This window comes from Bison bison, unplaced genomic scaffold (assembly GCF_000754665.1).
Source record: "Bison bison bison isolate TAMUID 2011002044 unplaced genomic scaffold, Bison_UMD1.0 scf7180017864370, whole genome shotgun sequence".
In the NCBI taxonomy this organism is placed as follows: domain Eukaryota; kingdom Metazoa; phylum Chordata; class Mammalia; order Artiodactyla; family Bovidae; genus Bison; species Bison bison.
Genome location: NW_011494942.1, coordinates 3,505,579 through 3,533,368, shown reverse-complemented (window position 1 = coordinate 3,533,368; position 27,790 = coordinate 3,505,579). Strand labels below are relative to the sequence as shown.

The window sequence follows — 27,790 nt, the reverse complement described above, 5'->3', positions numbered from 1 at the left end:
AAAGACAATGAAATGATAGCTTTAAAGTTTTTTAGAATAAAAATCACTGCTATCCAAATACCATACTCAGCAAAAATATCCTTCAAGAATGTAGGTAAAATAAAAACTTTTCAGACATATGCAAATACAGAGTTTTTTTTTTTTTTTTTTTTTTTTGAGCAGGAACTTCATATTCAAGGGAATAGTAGACAATGTTCTTCAGGTAGAGGGGAAAAAAATTCCAAGATGGAAATCCAGAGTTTACAGGAAGCAATGGAAATGATATATCTGAGTAATATTAAAGATATATTGATTGCATAAAACAACAATAATAAGTATTTATTAAGTTTACGGATATAGTATATTTTTGGTACAGCACATAAAACTCAAGTGGGTTAAAGAGACTTAATCCACGAGTCTAGGAAAATTCACAGTGAAAATTTTATAAATAGTTTGGAAGAATGATAAAATATAATACTAAATATAAAAACTTATGGGGTGCTATTAAAACTTGATTAGAAGAAATGATTTAGAATTTTAAATGGGTAAGTGAGGATAGGTTGAAAATAATTAGCTATGTGAGGATGTTATTAATAGAAAGGAGGCAAAGGAAGAAAATAATAAAGATAAAAAATAAATGAAATAGTGAAATAACACAATAGAGAGTGTCAATAAATTCCAAGTTTCATATTTTGCGAAGACTGGTAAAATTCATAATTCTCAGAAGTACTGATCAGGAAATGGTATGTGTGAGAAATCAAAGAGTGAATATCTGTTCAGATCCTATAAATGTTTAAAAGATTATAATATGATATTATGAATAACTTTATACCAATAGATTAGCACAAACTCCTAGAGAAATGTAACTTAACAAATGGAACCAAGAATAAATAGAAAATATGAAATGACTTACAACTCAAACAAATTGAATCTCCAGACCTACATGACTTTACACATTGAAGAAATAAAACCAATTTTATACAAACTCTTCCAGAGTGTGTGTCTGTGTGTGGGGAAAGCTATAACTCTTTGCAATTAATATTATGAGGCCAGCATATTCTTGATTCTGAAACCTGGTAATGACTTTGTAAGAAGGCAAAACTTCAGGCCAGTCTCTATCATAAACAAAGATGTAAACAAATAGTAAAGAAAAAAGTGTTAAATCAAATCCAATAATACATAAAAAGGATAATACATACAACAATGTGAAGTTTATTTTAGTAAAGCAAACTTGTTTAAAATTAGAAAGTTCAGCAGTGTAATTCACCACATTAACACAATAAAGGAGAAAACCAGGATTATTGGATGATCATTGATTAGCCCAATAGATTCAGGAAAAAAATTTGATAAATTCAAGCTTCACTGTAAAAACTAATACAATCTAGAAACAAAAGGAAATAAAACAATAAAGGGTACTTATAAAACGTACATACTTGAAAGTGAAAGTCGCTGAGTCGTGTCCGACTCTTTGCGACCCCATGGGCTATACAGTCCATGAAATTCTCCAGGCCAGAATACTGGAGTGGGTTGCCTTTTCCTTCTCCAGGGGATCTTCCCAACCCAGGGATCGAACCCAGGTCTCCCGCATTGCGGGTAGATTCTTTACCAGCTCAGCCACAAGGGAAACCCAAGAATATTGGAGTGAGTAGCCCACTCCACTCCTGACCCAGGAATCCAACTGGGGTCTCCTGCATTGCAGGCAGATTCTTTATCAATGAAACTATCAGGGAAGCCCATAAAAACTTACATACTTAATGAAGAAGTATTAGATGCTTCTTCCCTGGATTCAGGAATAACATAAGTATATCCACCATTACTATTTCAATTCAGTACATACTAGAAGCCCTAAAGAGTATGAAATAGCAAGGAAAAGAAATGCACAAATAAATTTTGGAACCTGGTGGCTCAGATGGTAAAGAATCTGCCTGCAGTGCGGGAGGCCCAGGTTTGATCCCTGGATCGGGAAGATCTCCTGGAGAAGGAAATGGCAACCCACTCCAGTATTCTTGCCTGGAGAATTCCATGGAGAGAGGAGCCTGGCGGGATACAGCCCATGGGGTCAAAAAGTGTTGGATACGACTGAGCAACTAAAACTTTTAACTTGTTCCATTACTATATAAATAAAAAACCTCTTGTTATCTGCAGATGATATGGTCATAAATTGAAATTTCAGAAACAACATGGATGATTACACAGATGATTATTAGAAATAAACGTGAAGTTAGTAAGACTGTTGGGTAAGACGTCAAAATATAAAATCAATTCCATCTATATACTGGTGAAAAAGGATTTTTAAAAGTACCATATCTGGTATAACAAAATATTTTTAAGACCTTTATGCATAGAACAGTAAACTATTATTGAAAGAACATTCTAAAAATACTTAAATGGGTATATGACAATGGATCGAAACATATTAAGATGCAATTTCAACTAAAACCCTGGTTGGTTTTTGCATGGAATTGACAAGATAACTTTAATTTGCACATGTGTTGAGTAGATGTAGGACTAAAGATGGTATAAGGTATTTAAAAGTATTCCCAGTAATGATATATAAAACAGTCCATATGTTATGTAAAATATAAAAAGTAAATTGTAACATACATTTGCAACTTCATACGGTCCATTTAATATCTGTTCCACGTAATGATTTAGATCTCTGAACCTTTTGTGATCTGAATTTGTAAAAGGTAAGTGCCACCAATGAGGAAACCTGTTTTAAAAGAAAAAAAGTATATTTTCATTAGTTTGAAAATTGGTGTCTGTATCTTAGAATTGTTCATGGAGTTTTAGCTGCATCAGATGGAAGAGCCAATGAAAACATTTTTTTATAAAACCACAGAATACATGATTAGTTCTGAGAGTTTTATGAACATGGCTGTGGACATGTGCTATTTTAACTGTTATTAATATTAACACATTTAATTTAATTTAGCACACTAAACTAATATATATTTTCCCTCTTACTGTGTTTATGGCAGACCACACATTTTGTCTTTTAATACATGTGGGGGTTAATAAATACTTTCTGAAATTTAATGATTCATAATTTTCCCAAAAAGTCAGATGGTATTGTTGCTTCTGGGTTCACTAGAGACACTGCTACACTAGCTAAATTAAACATTTCACCAAGTGACATATGCTTCCATCTGGTCTTAGTCTTTTGGAACAAAGTATCACTTTCCTCAGAGGTCTGACTTGCAGAATTTCCTCTTTGCTATCTGATGATTCATCTTGATGGGTTGGACATTGATTACGACCAATTATTGGGTGGCATGAGGTGTTAAAGGCAATAGGTTTTGCTGCTTAAGGGCTTCTCTGGTAGCTCGGATGGCAAGGAATCTGTTTGCAATGCAGGAGACTCAGGTTTACTTCTTCAGTCAGGAAGATCCCCTGGAGAAGGGAATAGCTACCCACTCCAGTATTCTTGCCTGGAGAATTCCATGGACAGAGGAGTCTTGGCGGACTACAGTCCATGGGTCACAAAGGGCTGGACACAGCTGAGCGACTAACACTTTAAATTTTCTGGTTAAATGCATCGTTTTAGAAACTATCTAGCAGCTCCCTCTGACTGCAGTCTTGCTCTTGCCTCCTTCATCTTCTGCTGCTTTGGTCTAGACCTTCCCCTGGGCAAAGGAGCACGGGGGATGGTAAAGGGTTGTCAGCAAACACACCAAAGTATGTGACAACCGCAGGACATCCTATCCATTGCTTCTTGTCAGAAACATCAGGGAAATCTAAAATAATATGTCTGTGTCTTTAAATAATTGATATTTTACTTTTTAACTTTTGTGGTTCTAAGACTTAAAGTATTAAAAGTTTTTATCCAGATTTAGTTATAAAATTTAGTATCATATATAATTAATCAAAGCACAGAAATACATTTGGTAAGTAGATAGATTTTGCTGGTTTTAAATATTAATTTGTTTATTTGTGGATGAGTTTTCTTTATTGCTAGAATAAAATGGAGTTCAACATTAGTTCTATTCCATTTTTATAGATGGATGTACTAAAAAATATTGCATATAAATAAATATATGAGAATTAAGGAATTCAGCTCCAGTAATATCCTTCAATTGTTTGAAGTGCTTTTGAGTTATATGTCAAATATAACATAGTAATAGTTCTTGAAAATGATTTTTTAGAATATTTTATCTGATGGTGCTGACAAGTCTTCTCTTAGTTCTGTTCACACCACAGATTAAGAAAAACCTGACCTGCAAACAGATTTGATATCCAGTTATTAGAATAATTCATTTTCTCAGTACCAATACCGATATTTTGGTTTGCCCTTTATTTGAGCCTCAGAGACTTTGTACTCGCTGGGACAGTGTATCAATATAAAATCCTGGATGGCTGGGAGAAGAGCGATGGTGAAAGTAAGCCAGGAAAAGGAAATCAACCTTTCCCAAGTAGATGAGTTTTAATTCTATTTTATAATTTTATTCATTTATTTTTTGCTGTGCTGGGTCTTGGTTGCTGCGTGGGTTTTTCCTCTAGTTGTTGTGAGTGGGGGCTCCTCTCTACCTGCAGTGCGAGGGCTTCCCATTGCGGTGGCTCCTCTTACTGCAGAGCACAGGCTCTAGGGCGTGCGTGCTTGAGTTGTTGCTGCTCCCAGGCTCCAGAGCGTAGGCTAAATACTTGTGGTGCACAGGCTTAGTTGCTCTGCAGCATGTAGGATTTTGCTGGACCAGGGATCAAACCTGTGCCTCCTGCATCGGCAAGTGGATTTTTTACCGTTGAGCCACCAGGGAAGCCCTCATGCAGATGACTTTAAAGATGATTAATTTCAAGGAAGATTCCTATGTCTGTGTATTCTCAGAAGGTACCAAGAAGTATAAACAACCTGATTTGAAGACCACTGTTTTACAATATGTCTAATTTGAACTTTCTGATCATACTTTCTAGATTGGATTTACATAATTTGCATAAAGCTTCTTTTAGTAAATTTAGGAGTCAGAGGAAATCTTGCCCTCATCCTTCATCTATATGCATTGCTATAAGCTTGAGCTCCTTTGGGACTGTCAGCATACAAATATTGTTCAGGGCACAAAGGACTAAATATTCCTCCCTTCCACATGTTGCTTGAATGGTTTTAAAATCAATTTAGGTCCCATTACCTGGCAGGAGTTGTTGAGCAAAGCAGAATCCTAACTAAAGCTGAAAATCGAGACGAGGCACATGGAAAGAGATTACTGACACTTTAAAGTTTTACAGGTTATACTAATATGTATTGAGGAGAGAAAAGAGTAGAAGAGAGACATTTTTGAAACCTAAAGGAACAACCATTTACAGAAATGAACGAACGTAATTTCTAAATCATTAATAAGTAAGATACAATGGAAACCACTATTGTTGAATTCAGTATTTGTAGTTGGACTTTAAATTTTTTGGCCAGTATTTTCTTTTCTTCAGTTATCATATTAGATGTTTTTCAATAATTCTTAAAGCTGATGTTGTCTTTAAGTTTTCACAATGACATTCCTTCCCTGTCAGTCTCTTACTCTGATGACTTTCTTATTTTTAAAGCATTTGTATTTCAAAATTTTTGAGATATCTGCAAGTATAGAGTTTCATGAATGTAAACTACTCAGTCTTCAATAATGCCCACTATCTTTCCATCCACTGGTGATGTTGCTTAGATTTATACTTTGGTAAGTGACTAAACTCTGAAAGTCTAATGAAAATCCACATGTACCAAGTATGTCAGGTCAGGTATGAACATTCCTATTGTTAAAGGACCATTTACTCAAGAAAAATCCTGGTACATTTGGCTCTCCCTATCTGCAGGTTCGACATCTGCATATTCAATCAACTGTAGATTGAACTATTAGGAAAAAATAATCCAGAAAGTTCCAAAATGCAAAATTTAAATTTGCTGCATGCCAGAAAACATTTACATAGCATTTACATTGTATTTACAACTATTTACATAGCATTTATATTGTATTAGATATTATAAGAAATCTAGAGGTGATTTAAGGTAAGAGGAGACTTTAAAGTAAGAGGGTAGGTTATATGTAAACACTATGTCATCTTATGTGTAGGACTTGAGCATGCAAGGATTTTGGTGTCCACAGGAGGGGGGTCCTAGAACCAATCCTTTGTGGATACCAAGAAACTACTCTACAGGTAACATTTGATATGCCTAAGTGCAAATATCTAATTTCTAAGAAGTTCCTTCTTTAAAAGTCAAGATATTCCACATACTCAAGTCTATAATCTAAATTTGGCTAGTTCTAAATGATAAATTTTAGAAGATTTATTTAATCAGAAGTTATTTTGAATTATACCCTTTGTTTATGCTTAATATGTTTTTGCTATAACATGAACTGAAGCAGTGGTTCTCAGGACTGCAAAATGAAGCTAATAACAAGTTAAACTTAGATAACCCAATTTCAAGTTAATGTGTGTGCTCTGTGCTTAGTCGTGTCTGACACTTGCGGCCCCATAGACTGTAGCCTGCCAGGCTCCTCTGTCCATGGGATTTTCCAGGCAAGAATACTGGAGTGGGTTGCCATTTCCTTCCCCAGGGATCAAGTTAATAATTAATAACAAAAATGAATTGATGTGAATAAATTTTACTTGTATACTAATTGATACTGATAAATTTTTCTTATACAGCAAAAAAAATACCAGTTTTTTGTCACCAGTATTTGCTGAAAGAGAAGATAATATCCAATTTCATTCTGCATTTTCAATTTTATTTTAACAGAAAATTCTAGAAAAAGATTAAATTTTAAAAACAGGCAAAGAAAACAATTTTACTGATAATTGATGAAAAATGAAATTGGTTCTGATTTTTTTGTCTAAAACACCAATGCCTGAAAGCAGACAAAATTAAAAACTTTTTTCTGTTTTACGAGACAAAAGGTTCTTTATTCTGAGAGCAATAGAGACTGCTTGGATAGGTTCAGTGGAACTAGAATCAGAATGCTGTATTGTTCACAAATAGAAAACCCCATAACCATAATTTCTCCTTATGTTCAAGGGCAAGTACTGAACGCAAAACCCCAAGGAGGACAATCCTTACTCTGGGAGGGTCAGTGATGCAAACTGCTTTTGAAGTTGGCTGTGAAGTTTTGCAAACTGGTCAAATGACTTTTCTGTCAGGCTTGTTTCGTTGTTACTGTGAGTCACCTGGATTAGATACAGCTGCAGAAAAGAAGAAGACAAAATCAAAAGACGGCAGTATCAACCTTCCATACATTCTAAAATCTGGCTCCGTGTAAACTAAACAAAGCAATAATTTCTGCAAAAAAAAAATCATCACAAAAGACAAGAGGTGCATTTTGTAAAGGCAAAATTACCTATAAACACACGGTATAGAAAGATACCATAATCTTAGGTGCTAGGAACAGACCGCCTAATTTCTGTTCTTCTTTCCTTGTGGACGTTTTAATTGGTTCTTGATTTATAGTCTACTACAGGGCAGGAACTGTTCTCTTTGAGATTCTCTACTAACAGCTCTGGTTGTTATGATTTCTCCTTGGAACATCCTCCTTAATGGCACACTTAAATGATTTTTCATATGCATATTAAAAAAAATAAGCATGGTATCAGGAAGAATGTGTACGGTGAAGCACAGTGGGAGATGTAGTCAAATGATATTTAAGTTAAGATGACAGTCTTGAAACTTACATGGCTGGTTTTCTTGCTGAACCCTAAGACTGTTGCTCTTTGTATTGACCTGCTTGCACCTGACATACAGGATTCCTGGGAAAACGTCTGTGAAGTCGATTTGGCAGGGCTTATGGCTGTCATTTGTGCAAGTGTATGGATCAAGTTATTCAATTTCACAGGGAAGCACTCCAGACTTTCCTTTATTTTCCTAGAGAAATGAAAAAAATATAAGATAGTGAGTGATGTTCCCCCTGAGTTGACCCATTTCACTTGAGTCATTTCCTTGTGTTAGATGTGGATGGGAAAGTCAAGGACCATGCCTATTGATTTGGAGTACACTATTAATAGTAAACATTATTTTTACCAACTTCAAATTCACATCTTGAGCTGTTAGCAAATATAAGAGAAACTTCCGTGGTGAAATATAAAACTAATTGCAATATTTCTATCTTGACTTCTTTAAATTTTTCAAAAATAGAAATTCTTTAAATTTCTATTTTTGTTGTTGTTCAGTACTGTGTCATGTCCAACTCTTTGCAACCCCATGGACTGTAGCACACCAGGCTCCTCTATCCTCTACTAACTCTTGGAGTTTGTTCAAACTCATGTCCATTGAGTCCGTGATACCATCCAACTATCTCACCCTTTGTTGTCCCCTTCTCCTCCTGCCTTCAATCTTTCGCAGCAGGGTCTTTTCCAATGAATCAGCTCTTCCCATTAGGTGGCCAAAGTATTGGAGCTTCAGCTTCACCATCAGTCCTTCAACGAATGTTCAGGGTTGATTTCCTTTAGGATTGATTGGCTTGATCTCCTTGCAGTCCAAGGGACTCTCAAGAGTCTTCTTCAACACCACAGTTTAAAACCATCGGTACTTGTAAAGTAATTAGCCTCCAATTAAAATAAATAAATTTATATTAAAAAAAAAAAGCGTTGGTACTTCAGTACTCAGCCTTCTTTATGGTCCAACTCTCACATGCATACATGACTACTGGGAAAACCATAACTTCGACTAGGCAGACCTTTGTCAGCAAAGTGATGTCTCTGCTTTTTGGTACACTGTCTAGGTTGTCATAGCTTTTCTTCCAAGAAGCAAGCATCTTCTAATTTCATGGCTGCAGTTACCATCTGCAGTTATTTTAGAGCCCAAGAAAATAAAGTCTGTCACTGTTTCCATTTTTTTCCCCTTCTATTTGCCATGAAGTGAAGGGACTGGATGCCATGATCTTAATTTTTTGAATGTTGAGTTTTAAACCAGCTTTTTCACTCTCCTCTTTCACTGTCATCAAGAGACTCGTTAATTCCTCTTTACTTTCAGCCATTAGAATGGTATTATCTGCATATTTGAGGTTGTTGATATTTTTCCCAACAATCTTGATTCCAGCTTGTGCTTTTCACATGAGGTACTCTGCATATAACTTAAATAAGCAGGGTGGCAATACACAGCCTTGATGTACTCCTTTTCCGATTGTGATCCAGTTCTCTGTTCCATGTGCAGTTCTAACTCTTGCTTCTTGATCCGCATACAGGTTTCTCAGGAGACAGGTAATGTGGTCTCGGATTTTTGTATTCTATTTTTTAGGAATAATTTAAAACATCAATTCATTTAAAATACTTAAACAATTCCAGAAGTTATATCTATCAAAACAGTGTATATTCCAAGAAGCCCAACATCTATCCCTGAACTCTCTATACTATTCCCTTCTTCCCCCTATATTTAAACATTTTTTAAAAATTATGATTTGACTTTCATTGTTTTATTTTCAAATATATTTGATTTCCTCTGTCAACTATTTTCTAAGAAGTTGTATACTATAATACTATATTTAATATACACATATTTTACATGGAATGCTTTTCACTCTGGTCTTTATTTTATTTTTTAGTTTGGTTTTGGATCATCTCTGCTTTATTATTATGATTATTTATATTTAAGAAGGTTTGCAATTGTGTCCTAATGGTATAATAAATATCTTCAGATAATACCCTTTATCCTCTGTGCCCTTCTTCTCCAGTATCTGATTGCAGTGTTATCCTTTTTATCCCAGTTCATCTAATAAAGCAATCTTTATGCCTACTTCACTTTTCATATGTGCTTCCTATTTCACTCCCATTTTTTACAGAGCTATTCTATCTGCACTATATGGTATCTATACTATACATATTACACATTCCCTCTTCTGACTATCATTAAATATGATATGCTCTACCAGTCCTATGTCACATCCCTCTGTCATTTTGACTATCTGATGCTCATTTTCTGGCAAATTCCACCAGAAGTGCTCAAGGAAGTAAGTTTCTGAGTTCTGGGTGTTGATAACAGTTTTTCTGTGGCCTTTATGCATGAAAGTCAATTTTACTGGTTACAATACCCGTGGCTCACGTTTTCCTTTTTGGGGGTCATAAAAATATTATTTAATTTTCTTCAGGAATAAAGGATTATGACCCAAAATTCTTATGACAGTCTGAACTTCTTTCCCTTACAAGTGAATTGATCTTTTTGCCTAGATGCTTAAAGCAAGCTTTTTTTCCCCCCTCAAATCCAATACTTTCTCCAAAAATATGTTTCAGGTTGGTTATTCTGGGTAACTTTCTCAATATGCAAAGTGTCTTTTTCATATGTAATTTCAAGTCTTTTCATTTTTCTGAAAACTTCTTGAATTATGATGTTAATATTCATCAAAATACTAAATATACAATTTAGTTTTGATATTGTTTTGATATATTACTTTGGTTTTCTTCTTCAGGGACTTTATTAAAGTATGTTTTATTTTCTAGTTTTGGGGAGGTTTCATCATTTCATTTTTGAGTTTTCTCTAATTATAATTTACATTGCTCTTCCATATCTTTATCATTTTCTTAATTTCTTTTAGCTCAATTTGAAATATAACAGTTTATCCCTTTGTTAGGAATGTCTTTCTGGCATACTTTCATTGAAGAGATTTTATTTGCATTTTATTTCTTTTTTAAAAATTCTAATTTTGTATGACATTCAGACATGATCCATCTTACTTATTCATTTTAAGATGAAATTAAACTTTCAGGAAGGAGTAGAGGGTTCTCAGGATCTTAAGCCCTCTTTTCTGTTGCTGTCACAGGTAAAAAAACACTGTTTCATACTTTCTGAGATATGCTGCTTTGGCTGGTCTCTTTGCCCCCAATTTTTTCTGGATTTTGTTTTTCCTTTGCTCCTACAATCTTTCTCCTTTCATTCGGATTATATTTATGGCAGTTTGTCTTCAGCTTAGGACTTTTTCTAGGGAGGAAGTGTCAGTTACCTTTGAGAGTTTATAGACTTCTCCAACCTTTTCAGATTTTCCATGGACCCTTGCCCTTCCTTGTGAACTGGAGTGTGTAAAAGTCCTTCCCCATTTCAGCTGCTTCATAGCTTATCAAATTGGCCTGCTCGGCTTTCCAGTGAGTACCTGTGAGCTCTGTGAAGCCTTGTTCTCAGGTCCACCAGGTAACTGTGGCCTCCTTAGCTTCCTCCCATAAGATTCTGTTACACAAGTCTTGTAACTTCATGATCTGCCCTTCCCTGCTTGTTCTTAGGAATACCTTGTTACTTCTGTTTTGGATGCTGTCCACAGGTTTGGGGTTTTGCTACCCTATTTGATCTGTTTTATGAATTATGAAAGAAACTCCAGGCACACTAAAATATTTGCTTTTTTAGAAATAAAATGCAATTCAAGCTGCACAGTAAAATATTAAGTAAAATGTAAAAGGTTTGCCTCATCCTTCTTCCATTACCACTCTCCTCCCCCCAGATAGCCAGTATGAAGAGTTTGGTAGTTTTCTTTTGCGGTTCCTCTATACACTTGTGCAAATGAGCAGACACACAGACACAGATGACACTTGCACTAGTTTTACTCTTGTTATATGCCAGGTGCATACTAGGATATACCAATGAGAAAACCAGACAGAAATGTCTCCCCTTATAAAGTTTCTATAATGTGAATATAAACTATCATGAAATAAACATAAAAATATAGGATTTGAGAAAGTAATATAAACCATAGAAGAAACTAAGATAGAAATTGGGGAGAAGGAATATGCGGTAGGAAACAGTTGCTGTTTTAAGCAGGATGAAAGTGAAAGTCACTCAGGCCTGTTCGCCTCTTTGTGACCCCATGGACTATACAGTCCATGGAATGTTCCAGGCCAGAATACTAGAGTGGATAGCCTTTCCCTTCACCAGGGGATCTTCCCAACCCAGGGATCAAGCCCAGGCCTCCCACAATAGCAGGTGGATTCTTTACCAGCTGAGCCACAAGGGAAGTCCAAGAATACTGGAGTGGATGGCCTATTGCTTCTCTAGCGAATCTTCTGACACAGGAATCGAACTGGGGTCTCCTGCATTGCAGGCAGATTCTTTACCAGCTGAACTACCAGGGAAACCCCTTAAGCAGGATGGTCAAGGATAATCTCACTGAAAAGATGGGCGGAGTGATTTGACAAACTTAATTTGCCAAGAACATAGACCATAGGAATTTCTGTTGGAGGATATTCTAGAAAGAAACAACAGCTCATCCAGAAGCTCAGAGGTAGATGGATGACTGATGCTTAACAGACAGCAAAAAATTGCAGTGTGGCTGACAGAGTGAGGAGGGGAAGAAGGGAATCAGGCAGATAAAGGGAGCATGTTTTTGTAAGAATTTTGAAGTTGTGTGAGATGGAAGTAAAAAAGGCAAGAGTCAAAAATCACAATTATTTGAAATGTAATCTGCTTTTTTAACAGTAATATATTTTGGACATGAACTTGGGCAAACTTTGGGAGATGGTGAGGGACAGAGAGGCCTGCAGTGCTGCAGTCCATGGGGTCACATAGAGTCCGACATGACTTAGTGACTGAACAACAACAAATATATTTTGGAAGAAAAATTTTCCAATAACTTGTGCAATGTAAGTAGCCCCCAAATATTTGTTGAATGAATAATCTTTCTATTTCAGAAAATAGAGTTAACTTTATTTTTTTAAAAAAAACCAATACAATATTGTAAAGTTAAAAAATAAAATAAAATAAAAAATAATAAATAGAATTAAAAAAATTATCTATCTAGAAGTATAGATATACAATGATTAGTTTAACCAATTTTTTTTTCCATTGCAAAGACCATTCTTTCCTCACTGATTCAACTTTTGTCCAACACCAATGGTCTACATACATATAGGCTTGTTCTTGGCCTCTTCATTTGGTTGCACTCGTCAATTTGTCTATCTCTGTGTTAATACTACATTTTCTTAAATAGCTAGAATTTATAGTAAGTCTTGAAAATTCTTTTTCCTTGTTCTTCTTTAAGTGTTTTTTTTGTTTGTTTTGTTTTGTTTTCCCATGAATTTAGGTCCTTTGACCTCCTGAATATATTTTAGAATCAGCTTATCAAGCTTCTGTTGTTGTTCAGTCACCCAGTCATGTCTGACTTTTTGGGATGCCATGGACTGCAGCACACCAGGCTCCCTTGTCCTTCACCATCTTCTGGAGTTCACCCAATTCATGTCCAGTGAGTCGGTGATGCCATCCAACCATCTCATCATCTGACGCCTCAATCTTTTCCTGTATCAGGGACTTTTCCAATGAGTTGGCTGTTCACATCAGATGACCAAAATACAGGAGTTTCAGCTTCAGCATCAGTGCTTCTAATTAGTATTCAGGGTTGATCTCCCTTAAGATTGACTGGTTTGATCTCCTTGCTGTCCAAGGGACTTTCAGGAGTCTTCTCCAGCACCGTTTGAAGGCATCAATTCTTTGGTGCTCAGCCTTCTTTACAGTCCAGCTCTCACAACTGTACATGACCACTGGAAAGACCATCGCCTTGACTCTATGGACTTTTGTGGTTTGTCATAGCTTTCCAGCCAAGAAGAAATCGTCTTCTGATTTTATGGCTGCAGTCACCATCCACAGTGATTTTAGAGCCCAGGAAGAGGAAATCTGTCACTGCTTCCAACTTTTCCCCTTCTATTTGTCATGAAGTAATGGAGCCATGATCTTAGTTTATTTTAATATTTAGTTTTAAGCCAGCTCTTTCACTCTCCTCCTTCACCCTCATCAAGAGACTCTTTGGTTCTTCCTCTTTGCTTTCTGCCATCAGAGTGGTATCATCTGCATATCTGAGGTTGTTGATGTTTCTCCCACCTATCTTGATTCCAGCTTGTAAGTCATCCAGCCCAGCATTTCTCATGATGTGCTCAGCTTGATGTGCTTATCCAGCTTACCCATACACAAAATAAATGAACAATTATTTGAGTAGCATTCATTAAACTATAAATTAATTTGGGGAGAATCAACATCTTCACAGTACTGAAACATACAACCACTAAACATGGCATATTTCTCCATTTAATTGAGTCTCATTTTACATCCTTCTGTACAATTTTAGAATTTTTTTCCTGTGGATGTTTTGCATATCTTTTGTTAGATTTATCATAGCTTTTAAATTCTAGTTTTTCCTAAATTTTACCTAATAACTGTTAATATATGAGTAGATTTTAAGTCATTATTTCTAACAATATACTGTATATTCTTTTGAAATTTGAATGGACACAGTCATGTTATATGAAAACAGTGACAGAATTTTCTGTTACCTTTTACATTACTAAGATTTCTAGTTCAATGTTAAATAAAAATAGTAATAGCAGGCATTTTTGGTTTGTTTGATTATAGGGAAAAGCTTTTAATGTTTTCCCACTAAGCACAATGTTTTCTATAGTTTTTAGCTACAGGTTAAGGACACTTCTATTTGTTTTTAGAGAGTTGAAAAAACAGTGATTCTAAATTTTAATACCTGCATTTTCTGTATCTACTTAGGTGATCATATAAAGTTCCCCCTCTATTTTTTTCACTACTGACTCTTGAATGTTTATCTTGTAACTACTTACTGTATTAAATTCTCATTATTTCAAAAATTAAAAGAAAAGTATCTGGAATTGCTTTATTTGTTTTCTTATTCAAGTGGAAAATAATAATATAGCAAATCTTAAATATAAAGCTTTACTATAAAGATAGAGGCATTATTATATTTTTTCTGACATTAATGACATTAATGCTTATAATTTTTCACTTTAAAATACATGTTTATCTAAGTTTCCTTCTATTCTGAGCTTACTAAAATTTTCCAAGAGGAATAGATATCGAATGTAATAAACACTGGTTTTCTGGGTTGGCATCCATCAAAGTTATCATGCAGTGATTTCTTTATGAAGAATCAGCCATGTCCCTGATGTTAAAAATATAAATCAATAATGTTTAATAATTTCTCCCTCATTTTTTATAAAACTTAAAGCCCATTTATCTTGTTCTGGTATTAGGTTTAAAAAAAATCCAAATTTTCCCATTATTATATATCAATCTTGGCCAAAATTTGCTAAGAAAGTTAAAATATGACCTTGATCATTATTCATTTCCATAGTGTTCACTATTTCTAAAGATGTCCTTTGACTTTATGAATTTATGGGTAGGTAGTACAGGATAAAACATTAATTTCTTTCCTCATCAGCAGTTTAAAGACATGAAGACAATAATAATAGTAAGAGTATAATACTAATCATGATTTATGGAGACCTTACAATTTATTCACTCATTCAACAAATATTTACTGAGCACATTTTATGTATTGGGATGGAAAGCGTTATGGTAACAGCAGGTACTCACTTCTCATGAAGTGACTATGAATCATAAATCTTGAGTTCTGATGTACTCATGCTCACATAATCTCAAACACATACATCCAGGCCTTATTCTTACATTTCTCAACAGTCAAGATGCAAGAGGATTAGTGGTGAAGGATGAACTCTTATGATAAACCTAGAGTTTTAAGGCAACTTTCACCTAAATCCATCTCCAGTTTCTCAAGTGTCAGATTTAACAGGTCAGATAAACTAGTGTTGTTAAATATGGTGCAATTTAGGACTGGGGACCTCAGAGCAGAATTGGACATGACGGAGCAACTGCTGCCATGCAATTAAAACACGCTTGCTCCTGGGAAGAAAAGTTATGACCAACCTAGACAGCATATTAAAAAACAGAGACATTACTTTGCCAACAAAGGTGTGTCTAGTCAAGGCTATGGTTTTTCCAGTAGTCATGTATGGATATGAGAGTTGGACTATAAAGAAAGCTGAGCGCCGAAGAATTGATGCTTTTGAACTGTGGTGTTGGAGAAGACTCTTGAGAGTCCCTTGGCCTGAAGGAGATCTAACCCATCCATCCTAAAGGAAATCAGTCCTAAATATTCATTGAAAGGACTGATGCTGAAGCTGAAACTCCAATACTTTGGCCACCTAATGTGAAGAACTGACTCATTTGAAAAGACCCTGATGCTGGGAGGGATTGGGGGCAGGAGGAGAAGGGGATGACAGAGGATGAGATGGTTGGATGGCATCACCAACTCGATGGACATGAGTTTGAGTAAACTCTGGGAGTTGGTGATGGACAGGGAGGCCCTTTGTGCTGCAGTCCATGGGGTCACAAAGAATCGGACACGACCGAGCAGCTGAACTGAACTAAACTGAACTGAGCAACTGAGCACAAGCCAATAGATTAGTATGGAATTCCTAGGTGAGATAAAAGCACTAAAACAATGCCCCTTTGGTTTTTATATAGAAATAACATTTAGAAAAAAAATTTAATATTTCTTGGATCTAGGGAACATAGTCCAAAGGGACATAAAATAAGATAAAATTTCCTAAGCCATAGGTTCCATCATTAACAGATGTACAAATTCTTTTCTACTTCAGAACAGATGTACCTTTTTATATAAATATTTTAAACTGTTTATCATCAGAAACAACTGCTACTAATAGGTTTCCTAGCTATGTGTGACTAGGCAATTGAGTTTATCAGTCTCAGAAAACTGTCAAATTCAGGTCTAATCTTTCATGTCAGGTTTTTTTTTTGTTTTTTTCTTCTCAGGTTAAATACTGTATTTTTTGAGTTCATATTTTTACTAATATAAATTTATATAATAAATAAAATGGCAAAACTTTCTAATTGCTTCATAAACTACATGGGAGTAACCACTGAAGTGTGTGTGCGTGTTTTGTCACTCAGTCATGTCCGACTCTTTGCGACCCCATGAACTGTGACCTGCCAGGCTCCTCTGTCCACGTGATTCTCCAGGCAAGAATACTAGAGTGGATTGCTGTTTCCTTCTCCAGGGGATCTTCCCCACCCAGGGATTGAACCCAGGTCTCCTTCATTGCTGGCAGAGGCTTTACTGTCTGAGCTACTAGGGAAGGCCAACTACTGAAGGCCTAAAGGTGTAGTTTAGGTGACTGAGTGAAGGTTCTCAGGCAACACTTGATGGGAATTTCAAAAAAATGCATATTTCTACTGCTGAAGTTTGATATCATTTTGCTGTTTCATAGAACACCGATCTATTTTACTGGTCAATCTCTTTAATAGTCTCAGGGAAAACTTCTCAAATGACTTTTCTGTGAAGGAATTTGCATGAGAATGTTCTTATTTTACCATCAACACTGTAATTTTATCATATGTAAACAGTTTCAACTCACATTCTCCATGAACAAATTTCTTCATCTAACTCTCAATAAAATACACTATCATGATAATTCCTATATCATTACAAATTTATATTGGACCAATAAGTATTCAAGAGTATTCAAAATATTTTTAACCAAAAATTATCATTCTGAAATGAATTTAATGAATAATCATTGCTAATGCAATCTTGGTACACCATTAAAAAGAATTCCTCTCTATGCACTTTTATTTAAAAAAAATTCAAGATTATCTGACATTAAAAAGAGAGCACTTGATGATTTTGGGGTATGTAACATGTATATATATTTGTGTGAAGATAAAAATTTAAGCTTCATGGTCTAACCTTAAAAATTTTGATGCTAAAAATGGATATCTCATGTTAATCTCATATAGTTTTGATGGCATGGTACCCTAAGTTGAGAAACACAGCTATAAACATTTAGGTTTTTTTTTTTTCTCACTATGTTCTTTCAACTAATCCAAAGACACTACAGTTAAAGCACATCCATATTATTTGAGATTATCAGTTTCCTATGTAGTTTTTTTCCCCACCTAATTTTGTTTAGAGTCCTGGGAAGAGCACCTATTATGCAAGAAATCAGTTTTGTTCTCTTTAAACTCACTTATCAGTTCCACCTGTAATCTCAAGAAAGTCAGTTAGCTTTCACGAGACTCAATTGTTACCATCTAGAAATATAGTTGCGGAGATAAGGCGATGGCATCCCACTCCAGAACTCTGGCCTGGAAAATCCCATGGACCGAGGAGCCTGGTGGGCTGCAGTCCATAGGGTCACGAAGAGTCGGACACGACTGAGCGACTTCACTTTCACTTTTCACTTTCATGCATTGGAGAAGGAAATGGCAACCCACTCCAGTGTTCTTGCCTGGAGAATCCCAGGGACGGGGGAGCCTGGTGGGCTGCGGTCTATGGGGTCGCACAGAGGGACACGACTGAAGCGACTTAGCAGCAGCAGCAGCAGCAGCAGCAGCAGAAATATAGTTGATGACTAAACCATGCCATCCCCTGGACTATTGACAGAATCAAATGAAGTAACATATAAAGTTATTAGAAATAGAATGCGTATGTGCTAAGTAGCTTCAGTCTTATCTGACTCTTTGCGACCCCATGGACTTAGCCTGCCAGGCTCCTCTGTCCGTGGGATTCTCCAGAAAGAATACTGGAGTGGGTTGCCATGCCCTCCTCCAGGGTATCTTCCCTACCCAGTGATCGAACCTGTGTCTCTTATGTCTCCTGCATTGGCAGGGAAGCCTTATAAATTTTATTTACCAAAGCTTACTACTAAATAAGTAAAAAAAAAAAAAAAAAGAAGAATATATATATGAGCCCAAAAGGCAGTAAACTAGTAAGATAGATACAAGGGAAAAACAAATGTACAGATTTACGGTTCTGTGGAAACGGACTTATGGCAGACTCTTGAAATCCTACAAAAGAGATGTTAGACAGGGATTAAAATAAGAGGCAACTTTAGAGTTTCTCATCTTTTTTTCTTTTATCCTTCCTCATAGTTTAGAACTTGGCTATAAGAATGAAAACCTGCTCTCCTCCAAGTCCAATCTTCAAATTTTCAGAATTCATCTACAAGGTCAGCAAGTGTTAGGCAAAATTTCGTCAAAAGCACTCAACTGCATACAAACAAGAATTCCAGGCTCCATGGCTTTTAATACAATAACTAATTCTTATATTTTCTTATGGAGTCTTCTTACAAAATTTAGCCAAATTAGAGCAAATGGAATTAAAAAAAAATAGGGAAATATAGATGGACTGCTGCTGCTGCTGCTGCTAAGTTGCTTCAGTCGTGTCCGACTCTGTGCGACCCCATAGACAGCAGCCCACCAAGCTCCCCCATCCCTGGGATTCTCCAGGCAAGAACACTGGAGTGGGTTGCCATTTCCTTCTCCAATGCATGAAAGTGAAAAGTGAAAGTGAAGTCGCTCAGTCGTGTTCGACTCTTAGCAACCCCATGGACTGCAGCCTACCAGGCTCCTCCGTCCATGGGATTTTCTAGGCAAGAGTACTGGAGTGGGGTGCCATCACCTTCTCCGTTAGATGGACTAGTCTTATGTATAAGTACTATGCCAGCAAAATGGCATTCCAGGTTTTGATCCCCATCTTCCCCTAAAAGCCAGCTTTTTTTTTTTTTTGGATTTATTGTAAAAGCTATCATATGTGTGTCTTCAGTCACTCAGGCATATCCAATTCTTTTTGACCCCTTGGGCTGTAGCCCTCCAGGCTCTTCTGTCCATGGGATATTCCAAGCAAGAATACTGGAGTGGGTTCCATTTCCTACTCCAGGGGATTTTTCCTGACTAGGAAATCAAACCTGGAGAAGGAAATGGCAACCCACTCCAGTATTCTTGCCCGGAGAATCCCACAGACAGAGGAACCTGGTGAGCAATAGTCCATGGGATCACGAAGAGTCAGACACGACTGAGCAGCTATACACACACAGGGAAAACCACTAGACCATTCAGACCTGGAATCACTTTTCTGACAGTGAGGCAGAACGTGTTAAAATGATGGAAGAAGTGGAAAAACTTTGTGATCGGCTTGAATTAGCAAGTTTACAGTGCTTGAATGAAACACTCACATCTTCTACTAAAGAAGTAGGAAAGGCTGCTCTGGAGAAACAGATAGAAGAAATAAATGAGCAAATTAGAAAAGAGAAAGAGGAAGCTGAGGCTAGTATGCGACAAGCATCTAAGAATGCAGAGCAGTCAGCTGGCGGAGGTGGAAACGGAAGTAAACATTGGTCAGAAGATGATCTGCAATTACTCATTAAAGCTGTGAATCTCTTCCCTGCTGGAACAAATTCAAGATGGGAAGTTATTGCTAATTACATGAACATACATTCTTCTTCTTCTGGAGTTAAGAGAACCGCCAAAGATGTTATTGGCAAAGCAAAGAGCCTTCAAAAACTTGACCCTCATCAAAAGGATGACATAAACAAAAAGGCTTTTGATAAATTTCAGAAAGAACATGGTGTGTTGCCTCAGGCAGACAATGCAGCACCCTCAGAACGATTTGAAGGTCCATGCACAGATTTCACCCCTTGGACAACAGAAGAACAGAAGCTTTTGGAACAGGCTTTGAAAACATACCCAGTAAATACACCTGAAAGATGGGAAAAAATAGCAGAAGCAGTGCCTGGCAGGACAAAGAAGGACTGCATGAAACGATACAAGGAACTGGTTGAAATGGTAAAAGCAAAGAAAGCTGCACAGGAGCAAGTGCTGAATGCAAGTAGAGGCAAGAAATGACTTATGACAATCTTTGTTGCATGTGCATTTTTATAATAAAACTGAAAATACTATACAAAAAAAAAAAAAAGAAATCAAACCTGAGTCTCCAGCATTGGCAGGCTGATTCTTTACCACTGTGCCACTTGGGAAGCCTCTCTAAAAGCTGTCCTATCTGCAATTAAAAACTAGTAGTTTGAAAAATCAATTTCATTCAGATTAGTTCTTACATTTTTTTTAATGGAAGACTTTTTTTGGAAAATGCCAGTTTAATTTACATTTCCCTTTGAATGTGCTGTCCTAATTTAAGGAAAGTTGGAGGTCATAACTGTTAGTTCCTCTAACTCCTGTTTTTTTATTTGGTTTTTCTTGGGAGCATTCATTTCTGAAGGTATCAACAGTTAAGCTAAGGCAAAAGAAAACTTTGACCCATGTTTGTGGAATTCAGCAATCCATGAGATGACACCTGGTGTGAAGAGCTGACTCATTGGAAAAGACCCTGATGCTGGCAAAGATTGAAAGCAGGAGGAGAAGGGGACAACAGAGGATGAGATGGTTGGATGGCATCACCAACTCACTAGACATGAGTTTGAGCAAACTCTGGAAGATAGTGAAGGACAGGGAAGTATGGCGTGCTGCAGTCCATGGTCACAGGGAGTTGGACACGACTGAGCAACTGAACAATAAGATGACAATTTGCAAAGTCCTAAAAAAATAAAATAAAATAATTTTAATGATAAAAGAGCCCAGGGATCTGCATTCCTGTCCCATACTCTGTTTCTCAGTTTTGAGGAGAAACCAGGTAGAAAGCCATTGAACTAAGTTTTGAAACATTTGAGCATAAGGAATCTTGTCTCATCTTATTAGGTTAGGTGTGGAAGCTCAGTTGTGTTAGTCTCTTTACAACCCCATGAACTGTAGCCCACCAGGCTCCTCTGTCCATGGGATTCTCTAGGTAAGAATACTGGAGTGGGTGCCATTTCCTACTCCAGGGCATCTTCCCAACTTGGGGATTAAACCTGCATCTCCTGCATTAGCAGGTGGATTCTCATCACTGGTGCCACCTGGGAAGCCTATAGCCATGAAAAATAAACAAGAAGGAATGCTGGGGACACTGGGGATTTCTGGCACCATGTCTGCATACTTTGTCAGCTAAGGGACTCTGACTCCAGTGTTTGTGATGTGAGGCCTGGGAGCACTCTTTTGGAATGTCATCAACATTTTCAGCAGCTTCATGCTTGTACTTCTTGGGACAGTCATTGTGCCTGTACTACCCAATGACCCCTCATTATTCAGATTGTTCCTTCTAAAGCCCAGAGTTCAGAGAACAAGCTCCAGGCTGTTCTCTGTGAAGGGGTGGCCCATGGTGAGAACAAGAATGGACAACCGAATCCATGATGGCTTTGCATGAAGGACCCTGTCCAGTAGCAATAAAGGCCACTAGTTAAGTCAATTAGACAGACTCTCTCTGGAATTTATATGAGAGAATACTGGCCAATAGGCAAAGAGAAGTAGTATTTGCTAGGTAAAGATAAGCAGAAGAAAAGGCCTTCATTTTCAATAGAAACTGGCCAGGCATATCTGTTTCTGGAGTTTGTTAGGTGACAGTGTGAGTCCACATAAACTCTTCTCCCCAAAGATACCAGATAGAATCTAGTTCTTGCTATCAAAATATCCCACTGATGCAAATAAGTGGGTATTTTGAAGTCTGGGGTTCTGTTTTGCTTCAAGCTGCCTACAGTTTTAGCTGAAGAGCAGGAGATCTTATACTTACTATACCAAAGAATCTGTGTGGCAGGCCAAATGGATTATCTGGGAAGACATGGAAAATGTCTTCTCATATTTCTGGTGGAGGAAATAGGTAAAGTGAAAAGCAGGATCTGCATTTAGGAGGGAAGGTAGGCCGGGAAATTTATGCTTGATGATCCCGGTCTGGCCTGTGAAATAGGTTGCCTGTTTCTAAAGGACAGCTCGCCTGAGGTTTGAGAGTGACTGAAAATTCTGAAACAACCCATTTGGATGGCACTTTAATGGATGGTTGCCTTTGTTGCCTAGCAGTGGGCTCGGCAGAGATATTACATGAGAGTATCAATTTGCAGGGACTGAGTTGTGATACTTTGCTGATTCTATTCAGCAGAATGTTCGCAGCTGTAAGGGGAGTAAAACAAAAAATAGTAAGGGAAGCAGAGAGAGGAGTTGGCAATGAGGTAAAAAACCTTTGTGGCCAGTAAACCAATTTTATTTTCATTTTTCTCTAAATGCTATTCATTGTAATATGATTTTTTAATGTCACACATCCTCTGAAGCTCTTGTGATCATTTCTTAACCCAGAATGTGAATACCCAAGAGTGAAGCAGGATTCTGTATTGTTCATGAATAGAGTACTCCCTGAGAGACACGGGAAAAGCCATTTATTTCTTTCAAGTCTCGAAGAGGGTCAAGAGGGGCAACCTCTTAATGCTAATACTGTAGTCAGGATGCGGGCACTTAAGGTACCCACACATGCTGTGTCTCAGATGGCTTAGTCCTCATTCATGACCCAGATCTCTGAGTTTAGTAGTGGTGGTGGGAGAGGGTTGATTTTCATTTTAGTTTTATCTGTATCTTAGTAGAGATATCAGAATAAAAAGTGGCATAAAATACTTCTAGCTTGTTAGAACAAAGAGAACAAGGGGTTTAAATATACCAGGGCTCTCATAAGTATACCCAAGTTAATGACACTCATTGAGGCCCCAAGAGCATTGCTGGATCCATTACTGAACTTGGTTTTCTTTTTGGTAAATTATGTGCTCTATCATCGACACTTCAATTTTTTTCCTTAAGTTTTGACATTCATATAATTTCAGAAAACATAGCTTAAGATAATATTATTTATCCAGACAAGTAAACGAGCACACAGAATTTTTTAAGGCTTCCTTATTGTTTTCAATTCACCACCCTGTTTTTATAAATTCACTCTATATGTTAAGCATTAAAAGAAGACTATTGTACAATTTCCTTTAAAATTTTAAATGTATAAATAATAGAGAGTTTAAGTAACTTCTTAACTGGTAAAGACACATAGTAACATTCAATTCAAGGCTTCTTGAACCTTGATAATAGGTTCCTCAAAGTGCTGGATGGAAAGTGTGACAGGAAAGACCCTAAACATTTGATCTACAGATAATGACCAAGGAACTTACAGGAGAGTTGAAAAGATAATCTTAAAGCATATTAAATCACATGTAAAAAATAAAGGTACATAATTGAGATTTTAGGACAAAAGATACTACTGAGACAGGCTCTTAGAAATTAATGGGAGCTTGAGTCTCCTGGAGATTTCTCTGAGAAGAAAAGTAGAAAAAAATACAGGTTCAAGGCATCTGGTAACGTGCCAAAAGTGGGAAGGCAGGAGGTATTCTTGGCATCAGTAATCAAGTTATCCCATGGGGATCTCCCAGGCCAACCACTGTATCAGCGTGTGTGTATACTTTAGTCATGTCCGACTCTCTGTGACCCCATGGACTGTAGTCCGCCAGGCTCCTCTGTCCATGGGATTTTCCAGGCAAGAATAGTGGAGTGGGTTGCCATTCCCTTCTCCACAGGCTCTTTTCAACCCAGTCAAACTGCCATTTCTGATATCTCTTGCATGGCCAGGTGGGTTCTTTACCACTAGCACCACCATCCTGAACCAAACACTTGGGGGACACCAGATGGTGGCACAGTACAGAGCTAGAATAATAATTCTGGGAAGGCCCTCGGTCTGCCAAGGCTCGGGGTATTCAGGAATGAATATAGGTGCCCAGGAAAGGTTACAGTATCATCCTGCAGCCAGCATGGGCTCCGAAGAACCTCAAAAAACTGTGATCTGAATTATGAAGCAGCACAACTCCAGTGGCCCTCACATGCGAGGGGAGCATCTGAGCACAGTAGAACTTAAAACCCCACACTACGGGGCATGAGCCCCTGGATTTGAATCATGGCTTTGTCTCCTGTTGGCTGTATCCTTTGTCAAATCATTTTCTTTCTCTGGGGTCCCAATTTCCTGATCTAAAAATCTAAAAACTGCCTCATAGACTTGTCATGATGATTAAACAAGTTACTGTATGAAAAGTACTTAGAACAAGGTTTGACATGTAAGAAGCACTGTATTAAATATTGGCCATTATTATATGAATTTTATACACGATGTTTCATGTTAAAATTGTATTTTCTTTGAAGATAAACTTTTTGATATATTTTAAGGGACTAGAGCTTGTTTCACATTCAGATACTTTTGGAATTGGAAATAAGTCCTCTGTTTACTTGGGAGAAACTGATTAAACCAACCAGCAGATTAACTTAGGTGATATACTAAATAGTATATAATTCAGTAATAAATTAGGCATATCATGAAATAGTACACCTTCTGTAGAGTTATAGAAGACTAGTCTGTATTAAAATAATCTGAAGAGGCTTTGTGGATGACGTCCAGAGTCTCAAGAGATGGATAGGAGTAAAAGTTAGATCAGACACCCTCCTCTTTTCTAGTAATTTTATGACTCTTAGGGAGCCATTTTTGATGAGGCTGTACACACAAGTTAAAAAGACAAAGCAGGAATGAATACATGCATGCTCAGTGGTATCTGACTCTTTGTGACTCCATGGACTGTAGCCCACCAGGCTCCTCTGTTCATGGGATTTCCCAGGCAATAGTACTGGAATGGGTGTCCATGCCCTCCTCCAGAGAATCTTGCTAACCCAGGGGAAGACTGAACTGGCATCTCCTCCATCTCTTGCATTGGTGGATTCTTTATCACTGAACCACCAGGGAAGACCTGCAGGACTGAAAGCATATTGCCAAACTGATCTACCATGACAAGAATTCATTTGGGAATAACAGAGGTGGTGTGGATAAACCTCAATAAAGACAATCAAGTTATAAGGTCCTCAAAAGTAAGAGGTAGGAAATGGCGAGTCAAAGACAATTACTGAACAGAATAATAATGTGCTGTGGTTTAGATGACCAGATGCGTTTTAAGTCTCCCAAGGAGAACAAGTTCTTGACTATAAAGTTGTAGAAAAAACTTAATTAACCGAATGTACCACATAACATCTGAAAGTGAGAAAATTAGCCTGGCAGAGAGATGCAGGCAGATAATGAGATCTAACTCACTGCCAGAAATCTACTGGCTTCAGATCCACTTCCTTTGTTTGGTCAGGTCCTCTCAATGGGAAGGGGAGATGAGTCGACATAGGCAAGCTCTCCCATCTCTACAATTCCATCCCTCACAGATCTGAGTGTGCCAGATGAAGTTGGAGGATGTGGAGGGATGAGACTCTGGCAGACAAAGCTTATTTACCTTTTTTCTATGGCCTCATCCTGAAAGAACATTCTTCATCTAATATATAGTTTTTCCCTTTGTTCTAAATGGTAGCAGGGACTATCTGTGGACTGCAGCCTATAACTGCATTGTTCAAGCATGACACATAAAATGCAGGTTGGAGCACAATCATGTTTTCAATCTCCACCTTTTCTGGCCCTCTCTTCATTCCTCCCCTATCCTACCCTGTCTCACTGACATGCCAATCGTTGTGCCTGCCCTGCTGCAGCCCACTTTAAAGAAGGGCATCCAAGTCAGATCCTGATGGAATAGCCTGAGGGGACTATTTTTGGTACCAGGTGAACCTTGGATGGAGTTAACTGTAGCAAGGTCAGAAGCTTAAGTGAAAGGCTGATTCCTATTCATGAGGTCCCCAGACCTGCCCTCAACACAAATCTGGAAGGACCTTCCAGGCCTTGTGATAGACCTTCTGTTCTTCCTGAGGCAGGCAGTTAGCCAGTCCTTCCTTGGGATTTCTCATTAGTCCCTGCCCCCACTAATCGAGGCAACTTGAGAGTCCCTCATCCTTGAAACTGAGGATCTGAAACACCTCTTCAAGTCTTCAAGCTAGTGTCTTTTGCCACAGTCAACTGTCAACTAATATTTGTAGTTTTCTAAGTGGCACATAGAAGTGAACTCCTTATTGCCAAATTCAGACTTAAATTGAAGAAAGTGGGGGAAACCACTAAACCATTCAGGTATGACCCAAATAGAATCCGTTATGATTGTACAGTGGAAGTGAGAAATAGATTTAAGGGACTAGATCTGACAGAGTGCCTGATGACTATGGATGGAGGTTCATGACATTGTACAGGAGACAGTGATCAAGACCATCCCCAAGAAAAAGGAATGTAAAAAAGCAAAATGGCTGTCTGGGGAGACCATACAAATAGCTGTGAAAAGAAGAGAAGCAAAAAGCAAAGGAGAAAAGGAAAGATATACCCATTTGAATGCAGAGTTCCAAAGAATAGCAAGGAGAGATAAGAAAGCCTTCCTCAGTGATCAGTGCAAAGAAATAGAGGAAAACAACAGAATGGGAAAGACTACAGATTTCTTCAAGAAAATTAAAGCTACCAAGGGAACATTTCATGCAAAGATGGGCTCAATAAAGGACAGAAATGGTATGGACCTGACAGAAGCAGAAGATATTAACAAGAGGTGGAAAGAATACACAGAACTGTACAAAAAAGATCTTCACTACCCAGTTAATCACGATGGTGTGATCACTCACCTAGAGTGAGACACCCTGGAATGTGAAGTCAAGTGAGCCTTAGGAAGCATCACTACAAACAAAGTTAATAGAGGTCTAGTGGAGGTGATGGAATTCCAGTTGAGCTATTTCAAATTCAAAAAGAAGATGCTGTGAAAGTACTTCAATCAATATGCCAGCAAATTTGGAAAACTCAGCAGTGGCCACAGGACTGGGAAAGGTCGGTTTTCATTCCAATTCCAAAGGCAATGCCAAAGAATGCTCAAACTACCACACAATTGCACTCATCTCACATGCTAGTCAAGTAATGCTCAAAATTCTGCAAGCCAGACTTCAGCAATACATGAACCATGAACTTCCAGATGTTCAAGCTGGTTTTAGAAAAGGCAGAGGAACCAGAGATCAAATTGCCAGCATCCACTGGATCATTGAAAAAGCCAGAGAATTCCAGAAAAACATCTATTTCTGCTTTATTGACTATGCTAAAGCCTTTCACTGTGTGAGTCACAATAAACTGTGGAAAATTCTGAAAGAGATGGGAATACCAGACCACCTGACATGCCTCTTAAGAAACCTGTATGCAGGTCAGAAAGCAACAGTTAGAACTGGACATGGAACAACAGACTGGCTCCAAATAGGAAAAGGAGTACACCAAGGATGTATATTGTCACCCTGCTTATTTAACTTATATGCAGAGTACATCATGAGAAATGCTGGGCTGGAGGAAGCATAAGCTGGAATCAAGATTGCCAGGAGAAATATCAATAACCTCAGATATGCAGATGACACCACCCTTATAGCAGAAAGTGAAGAAGAACTAAAGAGCCTCTTGATGAAAGTGAAAGAGGAGAGTGAAAAAGTTGGCTTAAAACTCAGCATTCA

General features: G+C 37.5%; 1 protein-coding gene across 1 annotated transcript in view; it reads right to left on the bottom strand.

The window, feature by feature from the left end:
- Positions 1 to 27,790, bottom strand: part of LOC105000191 (phosphatidylinositol 4-phosphate 3-kinase C2 domain-containing subunit gamma-like) — a 128,733-nt gene that overhangs the window by 86,870 nt on the left and 14,073 nt on the right. The window contains exons 3-5 of the mRNA XM_010855917.1: positions 7,621 to 7,810; positions 7,013 to 7,134; positions 2,584 to 2,692 (exon numbers count right to left, since the gene is read on the bottom strand). Of these exons, the coding sequence (XP_010854219.1) occupies positions 2,584 to 2,692; positions 7,013 to 7,134; positions 7,621 to 7,810 (421 nt within the window). The remainder of the gene's footprint in view (positions 1 to 2,583; positions 2,693 to 7,012; positions 7,135 to 7,620; positions 7,811 to 27,790) is intronic.